This window comes from Ctenocephalides felis, unplaced genomic scaffold (assembly GCF_003426905.1).
Source record: "Ctenocephalides felis isolate EL2017-DRISC unplaced genomic scaffold, ASM342690v1 CF-g0.4_SCAFFOLD_03571, whole genome shotgun sequence".
NCBI lineage: Eukaryota > Metazoa > Arthropoda > Insecta > Siphonaptera > Pulicidae > Ctenocephalides > Ctenocephalides felis.
The window spans coordinates 64,135,719-64,159,897 of NW_020539725.1; the positions used below are offsets into that span (position 1 = coordinate 64,135,719).

Sequence of the window (24,179 nt, forward strand, 5' to 3'; positions counted from 1 at the left end):
ATCCGAATAACCGTTTAGGAGAAATATTAAAGATGTATGTAGTTTTAGTGGCAGCATCTGTCGATACGTTATAGTACTATTTCAAGCTTAGTTATGAACCTAAAAGTGTAGTTCTACGTTTTTGCATGAGTTTTTATTTGGCAAAGAGCTGTTTTAGGGCTTTTCTGTGCACTTTTTTATTATTACTTCTTAATATTATTTATTGTACAATCTGCTTGTTGTTATTGAAACCAATATAAATGATTTATTTTAGTTTTCTTGTAGTTATAATGCTAGAAATTAAAAAAAAAGGTTTTTTTTTGTTTCATATTTTCAAAGTTTAACTATGTATTTAAGAATATGTGTACGAAGGGATTTTTAGATATTCAAATTAGTTTTGGATATACAGCTGTTTGGCCCATGATAAGACACTTTTTTTCGCAGAACTTTAAACGCTGTTTTCTCAAAACTCTCAAAATTCTCCAGATTTTCTGGGAAATTATGGAAAATCTTTTTTATAGACTTTTCTCCAATATATACTAGCCTCAACCCTAAATTTCAATTTTTACTATTTTCAAAAATTTGAAAAAACTCAAAAAAGGGGTAATAAATTGATATCTGTTTCCTTTTTTGTTTTCATTTTGTCAACAAATTAATTTTTAACTTAATCCTAGTATATACCATTACGATATCATTCTAGATTCATAATTTTTATTATGTTTTCATTTCGGATAACTATAAGGGTTGCAATTGTGACCACGTGTCAACTTTTTGAGACCTTCCACTTCAACCACTGCTAATTTTTTAAATTATTAACTTTTTTGTTCTAATTTTTTCTGTACTCTTTTAACATATATGAAGAAATTATAAAAAAGATGATAGTATATAAATCAATATCCTTTTATTTAGACGCATTCAAATATTTTTCGTTTTTTTTTTTTGCTAATTTTTTAACACTTCAATGGCAAAGTAGCTATAAGTGTACTTATAGCTTGAGTAGCACCTTATAGCGTCAAGTAGCTTGAAGCGTTAAAAAATCAGCAAAAAAACAGAAAAATATTTGAATTATTTTATTTCTAGATCTTATTCGCTTAATTTAACATTGAAAATATTAATTATTAAAGGGAATGTGGTCAAGTTCGAAGTGCTTTCATATATGGAGAGATTTGATACTACGGCGAGAGCAGCAAAGATTTTGAGGCGGCCGTACTCTCAAACTATCAATGTTACAAAAAAACGGTGTTTTAAAGAATTGTAGGAAATTTTCTCTAGTTTAATTCGTACATAGATACTTTTATAGTAGATTGAGCCAGAAAGGAGATATTTTAAAAGAGCTGTTTTTTGACGCCATTTTTTCAATATGGCGGCAACTTGCCGTTCAAATTTGAGGTGGCAAAGTTGATTTTTGTAAAGAGCACCTCGAAATCTATAAGATTACCAATTTTCAGAATTCCCGGAGTACTGTACCGCAAAACGACCAAATGACTGGACTATTATGAACTAGGCCAATAAGTGGATACTTATCTATCTATATTATTATTATTATTATTATTATTATCATTATATTTTATATATATATTAACACAAAAGTTTTGCTTAAGTACGAGGATTTTGCGATGCAAACTTTCTCATAAAATCAATTTCTACCGATTCAAATTTCGCGCCGACAATTTCAAACCTCCCACCATTTTTCTTTTTCCTAACTTCACACCTGTTCGAGCGCTCTAGCGTTCAGTCTCAGAAAACATCTCACTACATACAGACAATGACAGTTTTGTAACACAATTTACTTTTTTTATGTTAAATATTATTAACTAGGTCATTAGGTGGACGCTTATTTATTTATTTATATATATTTATATCGAAGTTTAATTTTATACGAGGATTTTGTGATAAAAAGTGATTGAAATAGTAATTAAGTGACGTGCGTGCAAGAAGGAGTACCTGTTTGCTTGTTGAGGGATTTTTTGGAAGCACCTGAAGGAAATTAAAGGTAATTAAGTAATATTGTGTGTATTGTATTTGTGCAAAAGTATATATGATGTTCAGTGTGTGTTTTTGTGCAAAATTTGTGGATAAATATCATATTTGTTGGATTAAGTGTTTTAACCTATATTTGTCAAAAAGGTTGTACAAAATTTTTATTTGTTTTCCATGAGTTTTTTTATTATGGTCAGTCTTTAATATTTTGTTGTTTAAAATTTCATTTTATTTCATACAAAAATGCATTACTAAAATACTATTATATTTTATTTTATTTATTTTATTTATTTAATTAAATTACCAAAATGCAATTATATTATTATTATTTCTATTTACTAACAATAAGTCTTTATTACTACTAAATTAAATATAAAGTAAATTATGTACAATTGAATATAAAAAAATTACCTGTACACATATGGTAATTGAATTTAATTTCATGGTAAATTTAATTTGATAGTTTCATTCTTAAAAGAATTTTGTTCTTGGAATTTTTGCCTTAAGAAATTTGGTTCTTTGAAATTTCTTCTTTTACATTTTGCTGCTTCGTATTTTATTGTTCCAAATTTTGTTTTTTGAATTTTTTTTATATTTCTAATATTTTTTTTATTAAATCTTGTTCTTTAATAATTTATCAAATTTTTGCTTTTTAAATATTGATTCTTCAAAATCATGATATTTAAAAAAAATTGTTTTTAGAATTTCTTTTTTTTTTAATTTATTCTCTAAAATTTTGTCCTCTAAATTTTTTTTTAAATTTTACTATTAAATTTTGTTTGGTATTTTATTGTTCTAAATTTTGTCCTTTCTCTTAAAATTTGTTCTTTGAAATTTTTTGATGTTTCAAATTTTATTCTTTGATATGATGTTTTAAATTTAAAAGAATAAAGAGGGAAAAAATCAGAGAATTAAATTTTAAAAAATAAAGAGAATAAAATTTCAGAGAACAAAATATAAATAAAAAAGAATTTAAAAGATCATCAAAGGAATAAAACTAGAAAAACCAAATTTAAAAAAGTGAAATTTTGTTGTTTTAAATTTTGTTCCTCGAAATTCTGTTTTTATACATCATATTTCATCTATTGTATTTTTAATTTTATTTTAAATATTTTTAATTTTTTTGTATTTTCATTGTTTTAAAATTTGTTCTTTGAAATTTCATTGTGTAACACTAGGCTTCACTCATTGGAGTGAACTCTAGTTAATTATTTCATTTTTTTTTTCCTTTAATATAATAATAATAATTATTATTATTATTTATTTGCTCATTTATTTATTCATTATTATTATTATCATTTTTTATTATATTTTATCCCCTTTGTGTCACAATAGCTTATAAGATAAATTGTATCTTGATAGCTATAAATAAATAAATGTATATAAAAAATGTCATTGTGTAAAGTTTTTCAAATTTAATTTTCTTAAGTTTTGTTCTGTGAAATTTTGTTTTTGAAAATTAAGTTTATTCTCTGTAATTTTGTTCTTTGAAGCTCTGCTGTATATTTTTATTTTTTGTAATCTGATTCTTTGCATTGTTTAAATTTGTTTTTTTTTTAATATTTTATTTTTTGAAATTCCATTCTTCTAAATGTTCTTGCTCGATAATTTGTTCTTAAGTTGTGTTTTTTAATATTTTGCATTGTGTTATTTTATTCTTTGATATTTTCTTCTTTGAAATGCAATATTTTAAAATTTTATAATCCGAAAATTTATTTTTTTAAATTTTATTTCTTTATATTTTTTTTAATTTCATTCTTTAAAATTCTTTAAATTTTCATTTTGAACTTTGAAACTTAGTTTTGGGAAATTTTGTATTTATATTTTATATTATGGTTAATATAGTTTATACTTATTATATTTTATATGTTTGTTAATAAATTTTATTCAGAAATTTTCAAATTTAATTTTTTAAAAAAATATTCTTCGAATTTTGACAAAAACATTTTTGTTTTAATTTATTCTTTGAAATGTTTGTTATGTTAAACTTTGTTTTGGAAATTTTGATTTTATTAAATTTTGTTCTTTGAAATTCAATTTGTTCTATGTCGCCTTTGCATTAAAATTTGTTAAAATTTTATTATTTTAACACAACAATCGAATTTATATATATTTTACAAAATACTCGTTTCGTCCTTTTCGACCTTGTTCACAACCCTAAAGTACTAAAAATCGTCCCTTCTGACAATTCCCCTTATTTCTTGCACAACAGGTGTTGCACAGGTAAAAATTCATACCTGACATGCTTGAATAAATAATAAATATGTACACTTGTAAATGTATGTTCTTTTAAAAATATCATTCTTTCAAATTTCGTCATCATCTTCAAATCTATTTTTGTAATTTCCAAAAAAAATAGTTTTAATCACTCTTAGGAAACCAGACGCATTCATTAACCTAAATTTCGTGTCATCGAGAATAAAACAGTAAAACAGTTAAACATAAGAAACAGACTTTCTTAAAATAACTTTATGTGTTCTGGATAAAATCGAATTTTTATAGTAAAATTAGAAGTATACTAAGTTGATGTCAGGTATTTAATTTTGTCCGAAATGCTGTATTTATTTTAAACAAATTGTTTAAACTTGCAAGATATTTAATAAGTGAATTCAAAGAAATCCAAAGAATTTACAAGTCGATTAGCTAAATGAATTATTTATTAACTTCCCGAAGGAGAAGTTTATGTTTCAATCAAAAAATCCGATTCGCTAATTTTATGTTTTCTCGACGTTTCAAGCCATTCTGAATCGAATGAGACCAAATTTGGAAAAAGTATGTATGTGTGTATGTGTGAACAGATTTTTTGCCGTAAATCGACGTTTTCTCCAAAACGGCTGGACCGATTTCATAAATTTAAAAGCCATTCGATGTATCTCAATGAGGACTATTGTTTATCAATTTTGCGCGACAATCAGCCAAGCCGTTTCTTTATAATTAATAAAAAAAGTGTAAAACATTTCGTCCATGTTTTAGCCCGCAATTTTGAGCCGTTTTTTTTAATTTAAAAACTACTCGTAAGATATTGGTTGGGAATCGTGTTGATTAATTTTTGATAAAGATTGGCCGAGCAGCTTCTTCGTAATCGCATATGTTAAATTTTTTTTTTTACGATTTTGTTGAAACTTTGTATGAAGCTAGATATTGCAGTATTAAATAACAGATTTATAAATTATAAAAAATCATTAAAGTTTAGAATTACACCGATTTTTGTTTGTGTCCAACTTCAATAAAATGCATTTTTAGAACCCGAAATTGATAAAGTAACACGTGTTAACAAATTAATTTAATATATTCAATTAGAGATGTGTGTTTAAAGACAACAATTTCATATCTGATCTGATCAATCTGAGTTAATTGATATCTGAATCTGAAATTATATAAATAAAAAATTATCTTTTAGCACATTTCATTTTATTCTACTTCATGTCCTAAAAAAGTATTTAATTTAAGTCCAATCTTAAACAACGTCAACGTTAATCAGTAGACACGTACAGTTGTTCAATTCGTTTCGAATCGTATTTGCTTCGAGTTGGCTTCGGATTTTTATTTTCATGGAAACGTTTTTTTGGTATGTATTTAAATTTTTCTACGTACTTGTTTCATTATGGTTATTGATCGAGCAACGTCCAAACATCTTTTGAGATCGCATTATTTTATTTCTATTTCCAAAAAAAATTTTAGAATTTTTTTAAATTTTTTTTTGAATATCGATAATAATTCCAATTGTTATTTTAATTCTGGCTAAAGTCCTAAACCTCCAATATGCTTTAAATGAATAATTTTAACTTTGCAATTCAGTTTATATATCTGTTATAAATATTAGATTTAGATTTAATATAAATATAAATATATATAAGATATTAATATAAATATAAATATTTAGTTTTATTCAAAACATTTAATATGCCTCGAATATTTCTTTACTGTGTGGGAAGTTCCAGCAATTTTCCTTAAGGCACGATGCCATACACCATTAGTTCATATTTAAATTGATTAACAAATTAGGGACATTATGCTCTCTTATTAATTTTCTGAAATGTTTCTGGTGTTCATAAATAGATTTGCATGACTTTAATTAATTAATGGTCGTTTGTCATTTATAAATATAAATTCGGTCATTTCCTATTTAACACTCACATACATATATATATATATATATATATATATAATTATTTTTCCTTTTCCAGATTACGCTGCTGAATATGTGATACGAAAAAAAGTGCTAAATACAAAGTGTTGTTATTAAAAAAGTGCAAATAGTTTTTAACAAATATATATTTATTTTAGTTAAATAAGATCTGTCTTAACTTTATCTGATATGTTATAAATAATTAAGTGTGTGTGTATGTTTGAAAATATATAAATGTGCAAGTAATTCCCAAGAAATGTGTTTCTTGGTTGTGAAATCTTCGTGAAGAATAAATAATAGAAAAAGATCACATGCAGAAATCGAAAGAGGAACTATTCATTAGGCCGACTTATGAATGGTGAGTAGATATTATATAATTATAATTATATATATATATATATATATATATATATATGTGTGTGTATACTAGATGACCCGACAGACGTTGTCCTGTACCCACGTCTACAATTCAAAAGTTCCTGTTTTTTTAATATCCTATCCTATACTTTTTAATATCCAATTTGATGTCCTGCCTTTGTGATTCATTTATGCTCTTAGCATAAGCAATATAAAAAATTCTGAGAAAAAAATAATATAGTATCTGCGGTAAAAGAACAATATCACAGTTGATTTTACCACACAACATGATTGCTTCAATAGTTTAGTCTATAATTTTGATAATCTCGTACCATAAACTAGTTGCTTTTTGGCAATTATAATTTCCAAAGTTCTTACTAATAATTTAATAAACATTATTGTTTATGTTCAAATCTTTGGTGAATTAATTTGTAAAATCTAGTTCATATGTGCTCTATGCAATCTACGATCAACTAACTAAATATTCCATATGCGATGCCAAACAAATGAATTTTTGATGCATGAAACAAAATTCTAAATATTTTTTTAATGAGTAGAAATATTTTTTGTATTGTTAAATGATTTAGTAAAGTAAAGCAAAATGAGGCATGCATAAGTTTAAAAAAAATATCTGCCAAACATCATATACTGTTGACTGTATCTTATATTATTTTAATTTCTGGCACATCTCAGCTGATTTCGGCAATAATAATGTAGACATTACATTTTTCTTGTATATTATATTCTAATATTATCTAGACTCATAATGTCAGCTAAATTCAAATTTTAAGTGAATCGACATTTCTAGCAGATGACACATCAAATGTCAAACAATGATAAGTGTTTTTTTGTGTAATTTTTGCCATTTATTTCTACGATATTACTACAGTTTTAACGTTCATTAAATCTTAAACATTTTCTTTGACAAACTCCAAAAAGATTTATCAAAATCCGAATAATCGTTTTGGAGAAGTAGTAAATTATACACCCGTACAGAAGAATTTTATATATAAGATTATATTTCTATCCTTTTATCATCTAAAATTTTCTATTATAACTTTTCCATATATAACTGCAATCGACATTTTAGTATGTTACTCATTTATTTTTTAATTCTGGATTTAGTAAGCTTATTAATGGAGTAGTTAGTTATTTTACTCGTTAGTAAAGTTCTTTTACTTTAGAGTTAGAATCATGTCTCTGTTAGGTGCAGAACTTATTTTCCAAGTCAAGAATTCTTTTTTTTTTATTTTCTATGTAATCTGCTTGGTAGTCAAATCTTTTTCTTCCAAGAATGATCAGAATGTTTAAATATATATATAAAGTTTATTATTTTACATAATGATTCAGTATTCGATATTAGTCATTTGAATTTTTTATTATTTAAATTAGTCATATGAACAAAAAGAATAAAGATAGTTGTAACAATAGACAGTTATCACGCCCATATTTCACGAGAGTGAACTTTCTGAATCTGTGTCGCGTTTTTTTCTGTTTTGACGCCCACAAATGTCTGGTCGTGAATTTTTTTTTGATAGTTTTTAATAGTCCAAAATAGATAAATAGTCCAGTCATATAGTAAGTTCACCTCGGAATTCGAGATACCCAGCTGTAAGTCTGTAAACACTGTATATTGACACCCTAAAAGTTGTCTCAAAACCTACATAAGGTAGGGTGTATTAGATGTATTAGATGTATCAGATATACAATTCACAATTTTACCATTAACTAACAAAACAACCAATTCCAATATATAAAAAACAAATGAAGGAATGCTAAAATAAATAATTTTGTGTCTTGATTTTATGAAACTTAATATTTTGATCTTTGCTTAGAGCATCTTCAAAAATTGAGGTCCTGTATATATGTATTGATTCGCAGAAATTTTTAAGAAGTTTAGAAGCTTTTCTGAAAAAAGAGCAGTGTACCATATGTAGGTTTTGGCACAACTTTTAGGGTGTTAATATACAAGTATTTACAGTCTTACAGCTGGGTATCTCGAATTCCGAAATTCTTACCTAATTTAAGTTTAAAAGACTGGACTAAAAATATTTGAATTGCATTGGAGAGATATTGAACTATGCTGGAACAGCAATCCCAAAATGATTGTTAATTTTTCATGAAACATACATATGGCAAACGGCACAAAAACATATTTTTTTATGTATATATATATATATATATATATATAAGGTTATTAGTTTTCAATTAAATATGATATTGGGCCATATGGCACCCATCCATCTGCGCTTCCTGCAGAAGTTATGCAAGGAAACAACTGCTCCACTTTTTCTAATGAATTTAAATTCCTTGCACCTGGTCTTCAAAATGATGAAGATGACTCGTGCCAATATATATATATATATATATATATATATATATATATATATACTAGATGACCCGGCAGACGTTGTACTGTACCCACGTTTACAATTTTTTAATATCCTGTACTAATATTTACCGTTTAGCTAAAAATAATAATTATTGTTTATTAAATTTTTCTTATTCTTTTTTATACATATTCTAATATGTATTATCTAGGCTCACAAGTGGAATGAAATTTTTGGCTGATGACAGTTTTCATTTGTTTTCAATGCCAAACAATGTCTCAAATATTTTCCATTTATTTTCACTTATTTCTACAATATTACTATATTTTTATATTAGCATACATCATAAAAAAATTCCTTAACAAACTTCAAAAAGATTTATCAGAATTCGAATAATCGTTTATGAGGAGTATATTTACATACTCATTACAGAAGATTTTTATATATATATATAAATATATAATATATATATATATATATATATATAAATAAATTTTTTAATTTATTTTTTTCTATTTTCAGTTTAGGAAAACGCCAACTCGGTTCCAATGCATTAGCCAGGTGAGTCACTTATTATTATTATTAGTTTCATTTAATTAGAACAAATTGGGTAATTGCGCTAATTGGATGACGTATTTAGAGAGCGAGATTATTCTTTTTAGAAATTTCTATTCGTCAAACTAGGTGTAAGTGGCAAGTGTAATCGATTGATTTAATATAAGAATTATTTTTCGAATTGTCACCATAAATTTTTAAAATCAAACAATTCAGAACGACTTGAAGATACATCGAGAAAAATCATCAAGTTACCTATTCAAATTTTCTGTTAAACAAATAAGAGGAATTGAAAATACTAATTTTTTTGTACTTTTAGACGACTTTTTGCTGAAAGCAGTTTGAATTTTTTAAATTCGTCAAATTCCTCCTGTTGCAATTTGGTTAACAAAATTTTTAAATTTTAATCACGCGTTTTATTTATTTTTGATTCAACTTTTATCTTACGAATTATATTTTATCTTACTCGTGTACGAGTTGCAAAATTTAAGCGAAATATTTGCATAGGAATTTCTCAATAAATGTTTTGCAACTTAAAACCGCTTATTGACGTGCAAATAATTTCGTTCGACGTAATAATAAATTAATAGTTTAAGCGAATGTTTACATATTTGCAAATACTGTAAAACCACTTTAAGATGATTTCCCAGGAACCAAAAACGCGTCTTATGCGGGATAGGAACAATATGATTCATGTACTATATAATCGTCTCATTGTTATCAGTCATATATAAAAAATGAAACATATCTTTCTATGAAGTCAAAATTTTTTTTAGGATTTTTGAAAAATTTTGTCCCTTAGTAATATCACATTTTTTTAAATAACTAATAATTCTACCAACTATATCCAAATTAAGAATAAATATAAAGAAGCCCGTGCTTTGTATCATATTGTGCGCCACTGCTCTGGAGAAATTTTGCTCTAATTATTCCAAGCGGAGCAGAATGAACAAAAATGAAATTTCCTCTTCACGATCATAAATTAATTAATATTTAATAATTGTTTATATACATATCTGCATGTATATATATATATATATATATATATATATGTGTGTGTGTGTGTGTGTGTTTTTTATAGTTTGAGAATAATCTTGAGATAAATTAATTATATGGAACCCTATTACTCTGCTAGATTTTTTACCTACATATTATTATTATGCTCGTTAAGACCTTTCAATTGATACCCCACACGACATTTTTGACGCGACAACGTTTCGACACCCTATTGTACCCATCGCAATGAACATAGTTTTTCAATCCTGCATTTGTTTACTATATCTACTGTAACTATTAAACCGTGCGTCTGATTTAAACGCAATATTTGACAAATTTGTACAAAATTAAATAATCTAAAACATTGTCTAACATCATAAAGCCCTGCAGCAACTCGGTGTTCTCTAAAATCGATGTCGAATGTTGTGATTATATTTTTGTGTAAATGGACACGTATGTTTGTTTTTTTCCGCGCACTCGAGTGACATTGAAATGCGAATTTTATTGTGCTTGCGAAAATATCACATGTTTTGTTCGATAATAATAATAATGGAGTCTTTGTGTATTTATATGTATTTATATGTATATATATATATATATATATATATAAATTATACGCCCGTGTACATTTTTCGTAGAATTTATCGACAAGAACGTCGGATCATATTGCACAAATATTTACACAAATGTTTGAAAGTAATAAATTTGGCGTTCAAGTTGCTTTTCTATATCATTATAATTATCATCAGAAGTTTATATTTTCACTAGAAAATCTGATTTGCAAATTTTGTTTTGTCGACGTTTCAAGTCATTCTGAATCGATTAAGACCACATTTGGAAAAAGTGTGTGTATGTTCATGTTTCACCTTTCGTCGTTTTCTCAAAAACGGCTGGACCGATTTCAAAAATCTAAAAGTCGTTGATCGTTAATCAGATTTTTCTGTTCCTTTTCTATTTCTTCCTCGTACGTTTCGAGAGTGAGTTTCCCCCATCATCAGGATATGTGAGTGCGTGCGTGTTTTTTATTCATACTTTTTACACATTAGCGTAGAATAAATAAATAAATTAAAGAATAATAAAATTAATATCTAGGAAAATATTCCAAGACTTTCACCTGTGTTCGCCGTCTGTTACACACTACCTTTATGCTCGTGCCCGATCGTGCGAAAAAAACGAACAAAAGAACTGTATGGAGACACCGTGTAATATATAAATATAAATATAAATATGAATTATTTTCTTAAGTCTGGATTAAGACCACCAGATAAAAAAGGCATTCGATCCCTTTCTCGGTCAGCTCGATATCAATCAGTAAGAGTAAATTCTTCGACTAAACTCGATCTATTTCTCATCGCGTGTATTCTTCCAGAAGTTACCAGAACTTCATTGGTGTTCAACGTTTTTTTTCAATTATTTTTTAAATTTTAGCATTGATAGATACGTCTCATAGGCCTATACTATTTTAAGGCGTTCATTTCGACTATCAAGAATATAACCATACAAAGTTTTTCATCAAATTTCCATGAATTTTCATATTAATATTTAAATACAGTAAAATCTAGTTAAGGCATTTTTTTACTAACCGAACCAAAAACGCGTTTTATGCGGGATGATGATAATTTGTACTGATAGAGCTATTGCAAATCTGCTTTATAAATTATAATTTTTAATTAATTAGTACTGATTTAGCCAGGGCTGGTGACGAGATAGTTCTACTCATTTTTCATATTCTCTTGATTTGTTTTTGTAATTATTTTATATCTATAATGCTAAGACGGTTGTCACGAATTAATAAAATTTATATATATATATATATATATATATATATATAAATTAATAATTTATAACTGAATCACTCAGGGCTGGGGGCGAGGGTGTCCTGTAAAATCGCTTATATGATGTTTTTTTTATTGATATTTAAATTCAGGTCGTCGAGACCTTTCAAATGATACCCCACACGACATATTTCACGTGACATCGTTTCGACACCGCATTCGATCCATCGCACTGAATATAGTTCAGCTACTGGTGCATTTAGTTACTAAATCTCTTGAAACTTTTGAACGACAAGTCAGATTTAAACAAAATATTCGACAAATTCGTGCAAAATTAAATAATCTACAACTTTCCTCAACAACAAAAGTCCGTAGATCATCTCGGTGTACTTTAAAATCGCAACACAAACCTGAAGTGTATCGAAATCAAGTGAATATTATTGTATTCTAAAGTCTGTCAATCATGTATTCGATTTAAGTTCGTCAATACCTTTCAAATGATACCCCACACGACATATTTGATGTGACGTTTTGGCACCGTATTAGACCCATCATGCTATGACTCCTTTATTTACTAAATCCCTTGTAACTTTTAAACGACAAGTCAGTTTTCAATGAAATATTCGGCAAATTTGTACTAAATTAAATAATCTACAACTTTTATTAACAACAAAAGACACCACAGCAACTCGGTGTACTTTAAAATCGCAATATAAACCTGAAGAGATACATGTTGTACCGAAATCGAGTGGTGTACAGAATCTTGTTGTATTCTAAAGAATGTCAATCATATATTTTCATTGACGTCATCGAGACCTTTCAAATGATACCCCACACGACATATTTGACGTGACGACGTTTTGGCACCGTATTAGACTCATCATACTGTGAATCATTGACTAAATCCTTTGTAACTTACAAGCGACAAGTCCAATTTGAATGAAATATTCGACAAATTTGCACAAAATTAAATAATCTACTAATATTGTCTAACATCATAACAACCCTACAACAACTCGGTATACTTCAACTTCGTCACTTGAATAAAACGAAATCATTGTACGTATGCATTCCTTATTATGATTCCGCGTCACGTTCTATTTGTTTTTAAAATCAAATTGTATAAATCAAAAGTATTTAACGAATCTTATCTTGCCCGGTAATCTTATCACGAATAATTTTTTTAAATTTATTTCAACAATTCGAAAGATAACACACTTGTTTAAGAACCGGAAAAGTATTCGAGGTAACAACAAATGTATAAATATAAATATATAAATAAACACATATATACGTGAAATATTTGTATTTCATGCATTTTATTTCCAAAGTTCTCATCAGTTAGATAAAAGCTACTTTATCTTCTTTGTCAGTTACAGGAAATAACACTTAATAATAAGTGTTGCCCCATTTTAGAAAACAAAGCAAACAGCATCTGGCAATACTGTTTAAAAGCCTATTCGACATGGTCTTTTTCTTTTAACACCTGTCGGGAAATAAATAAAAAGGGCTTTGAATGAAACATAAACACACATTAAGGACTTGTTCTAGTATACGAATTATTTCTTATCACAGACTTTATTCGTCAATTTATTATAAAATATTTTTCTAAAATTTACCATTACCATTTAAATATTTTTATTGATATAAATTACTATAGATTATTATTATAAGTAATGGCGTTATTAGCCTTTCCAAGAAGTGCTTACAAATGTTTTTGTTTATAATCTGATAGAAATATAAGATTATTATTAAGCGTACGTTTTTATAAACAATAATTCTTAATAACAACTTGCACTGGAAAAATTTACAAACTTGCTCTGATAAATCATTATTGTTTTTAAACTAAATTTAAATAGATATTGAATTGGTACTAATAAGGTTCTAACCATAAAACTGACTAGATCCCAACCTGATATAATAAACTAGTGGTGTATGGCATCGTGCCTTAAGACTAATTGCTGGAACTTCCCGAACCGCAACGAAATGTTCGAGGAATATTAAATGTTTTCAAATAGATTATCATAAATACTGTAACATTGTCTGATATTTATAAGAATTATGTAAACTTTAGCTTTAGAACTTTAGCCAGAATTAAAATTAAAGTCTAGATGATTTTTGACATACATATAAAAAATTCTGAACTCTTTGCTCCGTATCCCCGGCATGGCTGGACCAGCCTTTGCGGAAAACTAATCAGCACATCTTCCTATCAATAGAAATCGCAATTCTTGGAAACATTCAAATCGGTTGATTCATGCTCCCGAAAACGTCGACGAAAAATTGTGGAAATCCATTTGCTCGTCAGTAGAGTTTCTTTTTTCTTTAAAATATGTTCAAAATTTTTCGAAAATCAGTTTGCTCGCCAGTAGAGTCCCTTTTTCATTTCAAATTTATTCAGAAGTCTTCGGAAATCAGTTGACTCGTTAGTAGAGTTCTTTTTTGTCAATTTTTTAAGAATACTGTCGTAAATCAGTTTGATCATCAGTAGAGTTACTTTTTTCTTTCAAATTTATTCAAAAATCTTCGGAAATCAGTTTGATCATTAGTAGAGTCCCTTTTTTCTGTCAAATTTGTAAGAATACCTTCGGAAATCCGTTTGCTCATCAATAGAGTCTCTTTTTCCTTTCAAATTAATTCAAAAACTTCGGAAATCAGTTTGCTCGTTAGTAGAGTCCATTTTTTCTGTAAAATTTTTAAGAATACTGTCGGAAATCCGTTTGCTCATCAGTAGAGTTCCTTTTTCTTTCAAATTTATAAGAATACCTTCGGAAATCCGTTTGCTCGTTAGTAGAGTCCCTTTTTTGTCAAATTTATAAGAATACCTTCGGAAATCCGTTTGCTCGTCATTAGAGACCCTTTTTTCTTTCAAATTTATTCAAAAATCTTCGGAAATCAGTTTGCTTGTTAGTAGAGACTCTTTTTTGTCAAATTTTTAAGAATACTGTCGAAAATCAATTTGCTCGTCAGTAGAGTCCTTTTTTTCCTTTCAAATTATTTCAAAAATTATCAAAATTCAATTTGCTCGTTAGTAGAGTCCTTTTTTTTCTGGCAAATTTTTAAGAATACTATCGGAAATCAGTTTTATCATACTAGAGTCACTTTTTCATATTATTAGATTCTTACCATCATCTTTTCCATAATCTCAGTAGATCCATACTGGGTTTCAGAATCCTTCCATTCTTCTTGCTTGTATTTTCGAAATTAAATTTAGTTAAAAAAATTTTTTCATGGATAATTTCACTTTAGATAAATTCTCTCTAAAATTTAATTTTCACACTTTTCACGTTGTTTTCTTTTTCGAAGTCATTACTTAAGATTTAACTTAAAATTAATAACTTAAGTTTTCGTAATTAATTCCCTTTTATTAGGAACGTAAGAGTCCGCGTTTGTCGTCGGCAATGTTCGCTCAGACATGTGACGTCACATACCTTTCTATTTTTAAGCACTATATACAACGGAAAACATATGAGAACTAGCAGTCCATGTAGTGCAAGGGTTACGTCCTTGATGCATTTTTTATTTCTTTTTTGAATTTTGCTTCATTGATATCATCTAAAATAAAATTACTATATCCTTTCTAGTCAGCTCTACCGCTCGTCCAGTTTCAACTCGTCTGGACGGAGTTCCATGGTCGACCAGGTCGACTCTGAGATGATGTACAACGACGCCTCGCTCGAAGACAACGTGTTGGACCTGAACCACCAGGTAAGAAAATAATTGACATAGGTTATTAAGCTTTCGAGAGACTTGTATTTAAAAACTTGATCTATTTCCAGGTGCAGGTTTTGGAGCAGAAAGTATCGTACCTGGCCGATTCTCAAGTCGACTCCGATGACAGGTACAGCAGGGTGAGGGCTGACAATGCGGTGCTGCAGGCGAGGATACTTATGCTGGAGGAGCAACTCAGAGAGGTAAGGACAAAATTTTCTGCCTTATGTAGCAGAATGCCTATTTGATGGGATAATACTAATCGGAAATCAGATCGATAGTCAGTAGAGTCCTTTTTTCTTTTCAAATTTGCTGAAAAATCTTTCAGAAATCAGTTTGCTCATCAGTAGAGTTTTTTTTTCATTTAAAATTTATAAAAATAATTTCAGAAATCAGTTTGCTTGTCAGTAGAGTCTCTTTTTACTTTGGGAATCAGTTTGCTAGTCAGTAGAGTCCTTTTTTTCTTCAAAATTTGCTGAAAATCTTTCAGAAATCAGTTTGCTCGTCAGTAGAGTCCTTTTTACATTTAAAATTTATGAAAATATTTTCAGAAATCAGTTTGCTCGTCAGTAGAGTCTCTATTTACTTCGGAAATCAGTTTGCTAGTTAGTAGAGTCCTTTTTTCATTTAAAATTTGCTGAAAAATCTTTCAGAAATCAGTTTGCTCGTCTGTAGAGTCCTTTTTACCTTTCAAATTTATAAACATAATTTCCAGAAATCAGTTTGCTCGTCAGTAAGAGTCTCTTTTTACTTCGGAAATCAGTTTGCTAGTCAGTAGAGTCCTTTTTTCCTTTCAAATTTGCTGAAAAATCTTTCAGAAATCAGTTTGCTCGTCAGTAGAGTCTCTTTTTACTTCGGAAATCAGTTTGCTAGTCAGTAGAGTCCTTTTTTCCTTTCAAATTTGCTGAAAAATCTTTCAGAAATCAGTTTGCTCGTCAGTAGAGTCTCTTTTGCCTCTTAAGTTTATAAAAATATTTTCAAAAATCATTTTGCTCGTCAGTAGAGTCCTTTTGTTCTTTCAAATTTATAAAAATATTTTCAGAAATCAGTTTGCTCGTCAGTAGAGTCCTTTTTACCTTTCAAATTTATAAAAATATTTCCAGAAATCGGTTTGCTTGTCAGTAGAGTCCCCTTTTCTATCAAATTTATAAGAATACCTTGGGAAATTAGTTTGATGGTCTATTTCTTTTTTTTAGAGTCCTTTTTACCTTTCAAATTTATAAAAATAATTTCAACTAGCTGTAAGTGGAATTCTGTCTTAAGGCAATTAGGGCATCGTGCCTTGAGGCAAATTGCTGGAACTTCCCGTACCGCAATTCAAAATTTTAGTAATTAAAAATAATCAATAATAATCAATAAAAGTTGATCAATGATTTGAAACTTTTAATAAAATTTCGAATCATATTGAACCATATTCGAAACCATATTCGAACCATCATGTGCAAAAACATACCGTGTTGAAATAAAAACGTAATTTCTGAAATATATTATAATTGATTAATAATATATTACATATATTATATATTAATTATCTTCTATATATATAAAAATAAGTCGGGTTTTCCTTCCTGACGAAATAACTCCAGAACGCACGAACCGATTTCGACAATTTTGCATTCGTGGGAAAGGTCTCGGGCTCCGCAAGGTTTATAGCTAAGAAAATTAGTTGTGCATGGCATCTAGCCCTAATGCAAATTGCTGGAACTTCATGCACAGTAATTAAAAATTCGAGTAATAAAAATGATCAATAACTGTTTTAAATAATTTCAAATAGATTATCTTCTATATATATAAAAATAAGTCGGGTTTTCCTTCCTGACGAAATAACTCCAGAACGCACAAACCGATTTCGACAATTTTGCATTCGTGGGAAAGGTCTCGGGCTCCGCAAGGTTTATAGCTAAGAAAATTAGTTGTGCATGGCATCGTGCCATAATGCAATCTGCTGGAACTGCACGCACCGTAATTAAAATTCGAGTAATAAAAATAATCAATAACTGTTTTAAATAATTTCAAATAGATTATCTTCTATATATATATAAAAATAAGTTGGGGTTTTCTTCCTGACGAAATAACTCCAGAAAGCACGAACCGATTTCGACAATTTTGCATTCGTTGGAAATGTCTCGGGCTCCGTAAGGTTTATAGCTGAGAAAATTAGTTGAAAATTTGCGAATTAATTATGGATTCACTTTCATTTACTTAGAGAAGTTCAACTAAAAAATACTTCATTTTTGTAATCGAAATAAATTCATTACTGTTGTATAATAAAATTAAATTTTTCCTTTTCAAATATAAAACAAACAAAAAATTTCTTCATCTTTCTCACGAAACCATCTGGTGGCGAAACGGAGTTCGTCGGGTTTGCTAGTTAATATATAATAATTAAATAATACAATAATCAAATAATTCAAAAAAATATTTCAACATTATACTGATTATATTTTAATTAAAATGTGACTATAAATACTTAATTATTTTTCATTTGTCAAATTTTACTTAAAATGATAATTTTTTTAGAGTCCTTTTGTTCTTTCAAATTTATAAAAATATTTCCAGAAATCACTTTCCTCGTCAGTAGAGTCCCCTTTTTCTATCAAATTTATAAAAATGCCTTCGGAAATTAGTTTGATCGTCTATTTCTTTTTTCCTCAGGTTGAACTCCGGTCCGAAGAGCGCCTCCGCGAGGAGCAGTCCCGCAACCGAGATCTCCTGACTCGTGCAGAACGCGAATCGCGCCTCCAATCCGAGAACTGCTCCATCAGAGTGAGGGCGGCGGAGACGGAGTGTGCAGCCTTAAGGCAGGAGGCTGCGAGAGAGAGGACGCACGCCGACAGAATGAGGCAGGAACTGGAACGTGTGGCGGAGCAGGAGAGAGACATCAGGAGGGAACTGGAGGAGACCAAAGAGGAGGCCAGGAGGAGAGAGGTGGAGATGGATAAGAGGTAAGGGCAAGAAATATTTACGTAACCACCATTGATTGTAGATCTTAAGGGAGCGTTTATTGATCACGTGTGGTTTTTTAGGGGAGAAAGGTTTGCCATAATATCATTTTTGACAAAAAGAATACCTTCGGAAATCAGTTTGCTCGTCAGTAGAGTCCCTTTTTCTGTCAAATTTTCAAGAATTTTTTCGGAAATCAGTTTGCTCGTCAGTAGCGTCCCTTTTTTCCTTACAAATTTATAAGTATACCTTCGGATTGAGTTTGCTCGTCAGTGAGTTTCTTTTTCTTTTAAATTTTCAAGAATACCTTCGGAAATAAGTTTGCTTGTCAGTAGAGTCTCTTTTTTCTTTCTAATTTTCAAAAATACCTTTGGAAATCAGTTTGCTCGTCAGTAGAGTCCTTTTTTCTTTCGAATTTTCAAGAATACTTTCGGAAATCAGTTTGCTTGTCAGTAGACTCCGTTTTTTCCTTTCAAATTTATTCAAAAATCTTCAGAAATCAGTTTGCTCGTCAGTAGAGTCCCTTTTTTCCTTTCATATTTATTCAAAAATCTACAGAAATCAGTTTGCTCGTCAGTAGAGTCCCTTTTTTCTTTCAAATTTTCAAGAATACATTCGGAAATCAGTTTGCTCGTCAGTAGAGTCCCTTTTTTCTTTCAAATTTATTCAAAAATCTTCAAAAATCAGTTTGCTCGTTAGTAGAGTCTTTTTTTTCTTTCAAATTTGTTCAAAAATCTTTGGAAATCAGTTTGCTCAGTCCCTTTTTTCATTTGAAATTTATTCAAAAATCTTTAGAAATCAGTTTGCTCGTCAGTAGAGTCCTTTTTTTACAAATTTATAAGAATACCTTTGACGCATAAATATAAATTTAATCATCAGCAGAATTCATATAACTATTTATTTAATTTGTAAAGTTGCTTTTTTTTCAATTAATATATTTTTATTTGCTTTTTTTTTATTTTTTACACATTTGCCAGGGTATAGGTTCAGGTGGTCCTTTTTACCCCACCCAGGTGTAATCTCTTACGTTTACGTTTTTAAGAAAAACTCTTGAATCCAACTCGAAATTAGCAATATATCTTATAAAACAATTATCTAACGTATACTTAAAAATTATATTAAGGTCTCGTAAACTAAACAACAGTGCTCACAAACAAAACAAAGAACAACGAAAGAAAATACTTTTATTATGGATTCTGAAACATTCCTGTTGTATTGTACAAAACAATTGCTTTTGAGGATAAAAAATTATTACATCTTTTTTATATTCCATAAAATATTCTTGTAATTTTGGATTAAACATCGAAAAAATTACCCAGGCTAAGCACAGTCTAAGCGCCACTCTGGTACAAATGTTACTGTAACACTTTTTCAATTTTGTGTAAATTAGGCAACTATTTTTTTTTTTTTTTGAAATCGAATTCGAAATGACATGACGATTGTTAATGTTCTGGAGATAAATTGATTTATTTATGATTTACATTTGATTTGCTCAGATATAACAAGATAGCAAGAATAATGAAACAATTACAGTATTTGTAATAATACATTTGAAAACGTTTAAAATTTCTCGAATATTTCATTACGGTACGGGAAGTTCCAGCAATTTGCCTTAAGGCACGATGCCATACACCACTAGTTAATGATTATTTTTTCCCAGGCACAAAGAAGAGTTGAAAGCATCAGAAGCACTCATGATGGATCTCAATGACGAAATAGTTCGGTTGAAAGAAAGAAGATCTTTACCAGCTACCCCGGACACACTGCCAGAGCAACTTCGATTAGAAGAACTCCATAAGGAAATAAACGATTTGCGAGAGGAAAACAAAAGTAAATATAATAAAAATATTAATACACCACTAATATTATTTATTTCTTGATCTTTTTCTTCTTTAGATTTGAGAGAAAGCAACGAAGAATTGCAGGCGGCTGTTTTGAATCGAAGTGTGGAAGAAGGGCGCAGCCTGTTGAACGGAAAGACGAGCAACAGTTTGGCGGCGGAGCTGGAGGCGATGTCTAAGGATGAAGTGAGTCAGGAACATGCTATGAAAGTAGGTTAAGGATGCACTTGGATGAGGATTGAAATTGTTCTTAAGATTTTTTTGATAAATGCACTTTTTGAGATGAACTATGGTGAAAATACGCTAGGTGTAAGGGGCACTTTAGCTTGAGACAAAATAATCGACATGCACAGTGTATATCTTAAAAGCGCACTCCATTATTAACTTCCCGTAGAGTAATTTATTGTAATCGTTTAAAAATCGTAATTGAACTTTTTTGCATTTCTTCACGTTTTGAAGGTTTCTGAACATTTCGGCATACCTCAGAAAAAAATGGATGGATGCGTGTGTGTCTCCATGTATGTATGGATACAATTTTTCAATCAGTTTGCTCGTCGGTAGAGTCCTTTTTTCTTTCAAATTCATAAAAATGACGTCGGATTTTTTATTCTTTTTCAAATTTGTAACAATGTTTTCAGATATCAGTTTGTTCGTCAGTAGAGTCTCTTTTGCCTTTTAAGTTTATAGAATATTTGCAGGAATCATTTCAAAATAATTTCAGAAAACAGTTTGCTCGTCAGTAGAGTCGCTTTTTACTTCGAAGATCAGTTTTCTCGTCAGTAGAGTCCTATTTTTTCTTTCAAATTTATAAAAATGATGTCGGAAATCGGTTTGCTCGTTAGTAGAGTCCCTTTTTTCTTACAAATTCATAAAGATAGTTTCAGAAATCAATTTGCTCGTCAGTAGAATCCCTTTTTTATTTCAAATTTATAAAAGACACCTTCAGAAATCGATTTGCTCGTCAGTAGAGTCCCTTTTTTTCTTTCAAATTCATTAAAATATTTTCAGGAATCAGTTTGCCCGTCAGTAGTCTCTTTTGCCTCTTAAGTTTATAAAAATATTTTCAAAAATCATTTTGCTCGTCAGTAGAGTCTTTTTGTTTTTTCAAATTTTTAAGAATACCTTGGAAAATCATTTTGCTCGTCAGTAGAGTCTCTTTTTTCTTTTCAAATTTATAAAAATATTTCAAAAATCGATTTGCTCGTCAGTAGAGCCCTTTTTTTCAAATTTTTAACAATATTTTCAGAAATCAGTTTGCTCGCCAGTAGAGTTCCTTTGTCCTTTCAAATTCATAACTAGCTGTAAGTGGAATTCTGTCTTAAGGCAATTAAGGCATCGTGCCTTAAGGCAAATTGCTGGAACTTCCCGTACCAAAAATTTTTTTTTTAAAAAAACGATTAACATTTTTGAAAAAAAATTACTTCAAAAAAATAAGATTTTTGAACAATTAGACAAAAAATTACTTTTTTTTGAAAAAAAAAATTTTTTTTAATTTTTTTTTTATTTTTTTTTTTGAAAAAAAAATGTTTTCTTTATTTTGACATATTTTGAAAGATCTAAACTTTTTTTCAAAGCAATCGTACTGCTTTAACTGCATAAAGACAAAATATCAAAGCGCGTAAGCGCCGCGTCGACGTCTAACGCGTGAACATTGGTACGGAACCCATAGGAATGTAAAACAAAATTATACTTATTGTTAAAACCTCTATAAAATATCTGATAACTTGATGTGCATATGTCTAATGATCATTTTTGACCACCAAATGGCATTTTTTTTTTTACTTTTTTCATTAGATCTCCGAAACCGCTAGACCTGCCTTTATGAAAATTTGATCGGTTCTTCACCTTGTCAATACAAGTAAAATGTTTTTTGAATTATTAAAATCGGACGCTCCGTTCTCTTAAAAGCTGAGTTACCGTTTTCGGCACTTTTTGCCCCGTATCTTCGGAACGGCTACACCTGACTTCGCCAAAAACTAATCAGCACGTCTCCTTATCAATACGAATCGAATGTTTTTTGAATTATTCAAATCGGTTGATCGGTGTTCCCGAAATCGTCGACGAAAATTTGTATCCGCACATACATACACACACGCACACACACACCCACACACACACACACACACACACACACACATACATCCATTTTTTCTAAGGTATGCCAAAATATTCAGAAACCTTTGAAACGTCGAGAAATGCAAAAATTTTCATTTTCGATTTTTTTGCGATTACTATAACTTGCCCTACGGGAAGTTAAAAATGACCTCGAAAATCAGTTTCCTCGTCAGCAGAGTTCCTTTTACCCTTCAAATTTATTAAAAAAGCTTTCAGAAATCAGTTTGCTCGTTAGTAGAGTCCCTTTTGTCCTTTTAAATTTATAAAATATTTTCAGAAATCATTTTGCTCGTCAGTAGAGTCTCTTTTACTGTCAAATTTATAAAAATTCTTTCAAAAATTGATTAGCTTGTCAGTAGAGTTTTTTTTTTATTAATTTATAAAAAATACCTTGCGAAATCATTTTTCTCGTCAGTAGAGTCTTTTTTAACGACGGATTTTTTTTTTTTGCTCGTCAGTAGAACTTTTTTTTAAATTGTAATTATTGTTTCTTCATCAAAATTAAATGCATTAAAAATTCAATATAAAATAAAATAAAATAAAATAAAATAAAATAAATATTTTAACTGTTTTTGACTAATATTTGTAATCAAACACCTTCAAGAGGTCTGTAATATTTTACGATCTTTTTTGAACCAAAATGCCCCTTGCACCAATGTTATATCTAAAATCCTTTACACACTCTCCTGACTTTACGAAAAAAAACACAAAACTACAAATTTAAAATTTTATTACATTAATATTATTCATATTTTTTCACCAGATCCAACAAACGCTGAAAGAACTGCAAGAGGACAATTACAGACTAAGAAGTTACATCGATTCGATATTGCTGATTGTCGTCGAAAATCATCCGCAGTTGCTGGAAGTTAAACCGAATTAAATAGGACTTAAATATTATTATTGCCTTAATGATAATAGACGATGCAATCGATAGAACTGCCAGGTTAGGGTAATATATAATAATCACTCGATTTATTATTTATATTTGCTCGAGGATTAAATTAAAAGCTGTAGATCAGATGAAAGCAATAAAATTTTATACCTTTCTCTAGGAATTAGACTTTATGACAAATAAGTGTTTCGATGTTGACATCGACGTTGTGATGATGTTCACTGAGTTTATATAGTTTTAGAGAAATTCTATATATATATATACATATATATTTTTTATTAAGTATTAAGAATAGTATTTTTTTTAAGTTTTAAACGCTCTAGTATTATTATTATGAAAATTGGCTTCAAAAGATTCATTTTGACAAAGACGTAACTTAAAGGTAACGAATGTAATCTTTACGACACTTTATATATCTGTTTTAATGTTAAAATACGTTATTATAACGTAACCGATGGAATCTTCTACTTCTTAACGTTACGTTATTACGATATAAAATTCAAATATGTTTTTGTCAAATAAATTGTTGACAATGTTTTATTTAACAATATATACTTAATTTATTTTTATAAA

General features: G+C 28.9%; 1 protein-coding gene across 2 annotated transcripts; it reads left to right on the forward strand.

Annotated features, from left to right (window-relative positions):
* The first annotated feature begins 1,741 nt into the window (after nt 1–1,741).
* Nucleotides 1,742–23,721, forward strand: LOC113384919 (rab11 family-interacting protein 4A). 2 transcript variants are annotated; one of them, XM_026622693.1, is made up of 9 exons: nt 1,742–1,972; nt 6,147–6,446; nt 9,298–9,336; nt 15,686–15,809; nt 15,881–16,015; nt 18,468–18,757; nt 20,416–20,585; nt 20,652–20,806; nt 23,475–23,721. In XM_026622693.1, the coding sequence occupies exons 2-9, from the start codon at nt 6,400–6,402 to the stop codon at nt 23,592–23,594; spliced, it is 1,080 nt and encodes a 359-aa protein (XP_026478478.1). In that variant the 5' UTR covers nt 1,742–1,972; nt 6,147–6,399; the 3' UTR covers nt 23,595–23,721. The 2 variants fall into 2 exon arrangements, with proteins under 2 accessions (XP_026478478.1, XP_026478479.1); XM_026622694.1 differs by having other exon boundaries at nt 20,652–20,782.
* Nucleotides 23,722–24,179: the final 458 nt, after the last annotated feature.

Bases quoted from the DNA above. Each gene is read 5' to 3' on its own strand.
- LOC113384919 (XM_026622693.1), top strand. From the start codon at position 6,400: ATGCAGAAATCGAAAGAGGAACTATTCATTAGGCCGACTTATGAATG. The intron at 6,447-9,297 runs GTGAGTAGATAT...TTCTATTTTCAG, and splicing joins ATTAGGCCGACTTATGAATG to TTTAGGAAAACGCCAACTCG. The intron at 20,807-23,474 runs GTAGGTTAAGGA...TTTTTTCACCAG, and splicing joins GTCAGGAACATGCTATGAAA to ATCCAACAAACGCTGAAAGA.